Genomic DNA, 3,690 nt, shown 5'->3' with positions numbered 1-3,690 from the left:
TGAGTCAGCTACTTCTGGTGTTGAGTCCGCAACTTCCGGTGTTGAATCAACTTCCTCTGGTATTGAGTCTACTACTACATTAGCTGGCGATGGCACAACCAGTACTACCGGTACTGCTTCTGCTGCCTCTGGTTCTGAGTCAGCTACATCTGGTGTTGAGTCAGCTACATCTGGTGTTGAGTCCGCTACTTCTGGTGTTGAGTCAGCTACTTCCGGTGTTGAGTCTTCTTCCTCTGGTGTTGAGTCTGCTTCCTCTGGTTCTGAGTCCGCTTCTTCTGGTGTCGAATCCGTCTCCTCTGGTATTGGATCTACGACTACATTGGCTGGTGATGGCACAACCACTACTACCGGTACTGCTTCTGCTACCTCTGGTTTTGAGTCAGCTACTTCTGGTGTTGAATCATCTACTTCCGGTGTTGAGTCCACTTCCTCTGGTTCTGAATCAGCTACTTCCGGTGTTGAATCAGCTGCCTCTAGTTCTGAGTCAGCAACTTTCGGTGTTGAATCTACTACTACATTAGCAGGCGATGGTACTACATCGACCACCTCTGTTGGAGATGTCACAGAGTCTATACCGGAGTCTGACGAAGAGGAACATACAACTGCTGTGACGTACAGATCTCCAATATGTGTATCTGCGGGATACGATACTGTGACGAAGACGATTTTAACATCAGTTCCTCAGTATGATGAACACATGAGCATCACTGGCTTCGTAGAAACATTGTCAGAATTTGAGTACATGGAGACCAGTTGCTTGCAATCAACTATCTTGACGTCTGTTTCATATGACTCTGATTACTTGTCATCGTTCGACGTTTCATATGTCACGAATGAAATAGAGATCACGTTTGTGAGTACAAGTATTGTCAAAGTGGTGGAAACATCCACGAATACCGTGTATGTTTCAACACCTACTGATGGTCACACAATCACATACACCGACTCTTATCCAACGACTGCGACATACACCTCTACAAGTACTGATGTGTCAGGATCCATTACAGTTTTAACGGTTGTGGAGACTGCATCGACGAACACGTTCACCAACCAAGGATACTGCGCCATCACAAGAGAATTAAGTACAGTGAACCAAGATGTTACCGATAGTGAGACGACAGTGTCAAGCACTGTTGTCTGTGAGGGATCTGTTATTGGTGAAGAAGTCCAGACCATTACGACAGGCACCGCTTACCCTACAGAGATAGTGAACGTTGTGACCAAGACTGTTACGAATGTTAATGGAGAAGTCACGACCATGGTCGTTACCGAACGTTGTACGCCTACTACTGCTGTTATAACTGATAGTAACGGACAGTTGAACACTGTTGTGTCCACTATAACTAATACGGTTCCATCCGGTGAGGTTGTGAATGTTGTCACGAAGACAGTTACGAATGCCAATGGAGGAGTTGAAACAGTGGTAGTTACTGAACGTTGTACTCCTACAACTCTAGTGACTACTGATAGCAATGGTAAGGTGAACACTGTTGTTGCCACTATCACCAACACGGTTGCTCCATCCGATGAGGTTGTGAATGTTGTCACGAAGACAGTTACGAATGCCAATGGAGGAGTTGAAACAGTGGTAGTTACTGAGCGTTGTACTCCTACAACTCTAGTGACTACTGATAGCAATGGTAAGGTGAACACTGTTGTGTCCACTATAACTAATGCGGTTGCTCCATCCGATGAGGTTGTGAATGTTGTCACGAAGACAGTTACGAATGCCAATGGAGGAGTTGAAACAGTGGTAGTTACTGAGCGTTGTACTCCTACAACTCTAGTGACTACTGATAGCAATGGTAAGGTGAACACTGTTGTGTCCACTATAACTAATGCGGTTGCTCCATCCGATGAGGTTGTGAATGTTGTCACGAAGACAGTTACGAATGCCAACGGAGGAGTTGAAACAGTGGTAGTTACTGAGCGTTGTACTCCTACAACTCTAGTGACTACTGATAGCAATGGTAAGGTGAACACTGTTGTGTCCACTATAACTAATGCGGTTGCTCCATCCGATGAGGTTGTGAATGTTGTCACGAAGACAGTTACGAATGCCAATGGAGGAGTTGAAACGATAACTGTCACCGAGCGTTGTACTCCTACAACGTTGATCGGAACGAATGCGGATGGTGAGTTGAACACTGTTGTGACTACCATCACCAACACAGACGAGCCAACAGTGTCGCTTGCTAACAATCTTGCAGCCTACGGTTCAACATCTGTGAATGTGATTGCAGCCACCGATTCTGAAGGATCACTTTACACCTATGCTTCGGTGGCCACTGCCACTACAAGTGTTGGTGGTGACTCCGCTTACGGTTACAACAGTACTGTTCCAGACGTCACGATTTCCACAGGAGGTGCTGCTTCATCTCTAGCAAGCTTGGGCAAGCTGAGAATGTTGTTAATCTTAGTTGGTGTTTGTATTATTGCATGAACCAGTTGATTGGTTCTACATATGTGCTTGCTTGTGACTGTATATTGGGGAAGGGGGGGATTCTGACTTTCTGTTACCATATTCTTTTCACCAATGAATGACAGCCAAACATCACTGCACTTTCACACACTACGGATTATTACTGTTATTATTATTTTTCATTACCTTATTACAATACTTATATTATACACGTTTTATGTTTATTAATTCATGTGGATTGTAGAAGAAGCTGTTCAAGTAGCTGTTTGAGTAGCTGGATACGTGTTGCAACGCCAACAATGTAGTATTTGGTGTTGAGTTTTAAAATATCAGGGACATTGAGTTCTTTTTCAAACCTGTCAAGTTTAGAGTATAAGTCATCATGATGTGCCATACAGTCGTGATGATCTGGACTATTGTTGATCAGCAGTTGTACTGAATTGAGGTAAGATGAAGATGATTGTAGCAACTGTTTATTCCGTGCTAGTTGTTTTGTAACTGATTTTGAAGATCGCAACAGGTTCATAAACACCTCTTCTCTCGTACTCAAGGACTTTGACGTCAATATAACGTATTCTTTGTAGATGGCTTCCCGTTTCCTTTCCCCTATATCTCTAAAAGCTCTCAGTCCATCTCTATGTAAGGATTTAAACCTCGAGTAGATTCGATCCAGAGGTCTCTCCAGCGATTCCAAATATCTTAGGTAGAGCACTACTGGACTCACGCCTTGTTTGTTTTGTGAAAGATCACCACCTTGTCTGGATTTTGCTATTTCATCTCGACACCATTGGTCAAATAGCTGTTTTCTAACACTATCCTTTGGTATGGACATGAATCTTACATCATTCACAAGTTTTAAAGATTCGTCATGCCAAGGATTGAAAGGATTGATGTTGTTTTCTTCAAGCAATTGATGGAAGATTTCAACGGCGTGTTGGTTTGTTGATTCTAAGTCTATCTGAGCGTCTTCATCATCTGAAGACAAATCGTTTATATTCAATCCATTTTCCTCTCCAGAGGATTCGTCACTTTGATCAAGAGACTTAAGAGCTTGTTCTTTATTAGCGTTCATATCTTTTTCATCGCCTGATTCAGTTTCCTCGTCACTAGATAAGTATCCACCAACAAGTGAATGCTTATTTGGTGCATAATAGTTTTCGTTGTCGCTGCGACTGTGATCATCTCTGACAATGTGATCATCTCTGACAATGTGATCATCTCTGACAATGTGATCATCTCTGACAATGTGATCATCTCTGACAATGTGA

General features: G+C 43.1%; 1 protein-coding gene across 1 annotated transcript in view; it reads right to left on the bottom strand.

Moving 5' to 3' along the window:
- Positions 1 to 2,605: 2,605 nt before the first annotated feature.
- URN1 (Urn1p) overlaps positions 2,606 to 3,690 on the bottom strand; it is a 1,948-nt gene continuing 863 nt past the window's right edge. The window contains exon 3 of the mRNA XM_020215837.1: positions 2,606 to 3,690. Within this exon, the coding sequence (XP_020068379.1) occupies positions 2,652 to 3,690 (1,039 nt within the window). The 3' untranslated portion in view covers positions 2,606 to 2,651.

This window comes from Cyberlindnera jadinii, assembly GCF_001661405.1.
Source record: "Cyberlindnera jadinii NRRL Y-1542 unplaced genomic scaffold CYBJAscaffold_18, whole genome shotgun sequence".
NCBI lineage: Eukaryota > Fungi > Ascomycota > Saccharomycetes > Phaffomycetales > Wickerhamomycetaceae > Williopsis > Williopsis jadinii.
The sequence above is the reverse complement of the archived record's forward strand: the minus strand, read 5'-3'. Positions and strand labels throughout refer to the sequence as shown.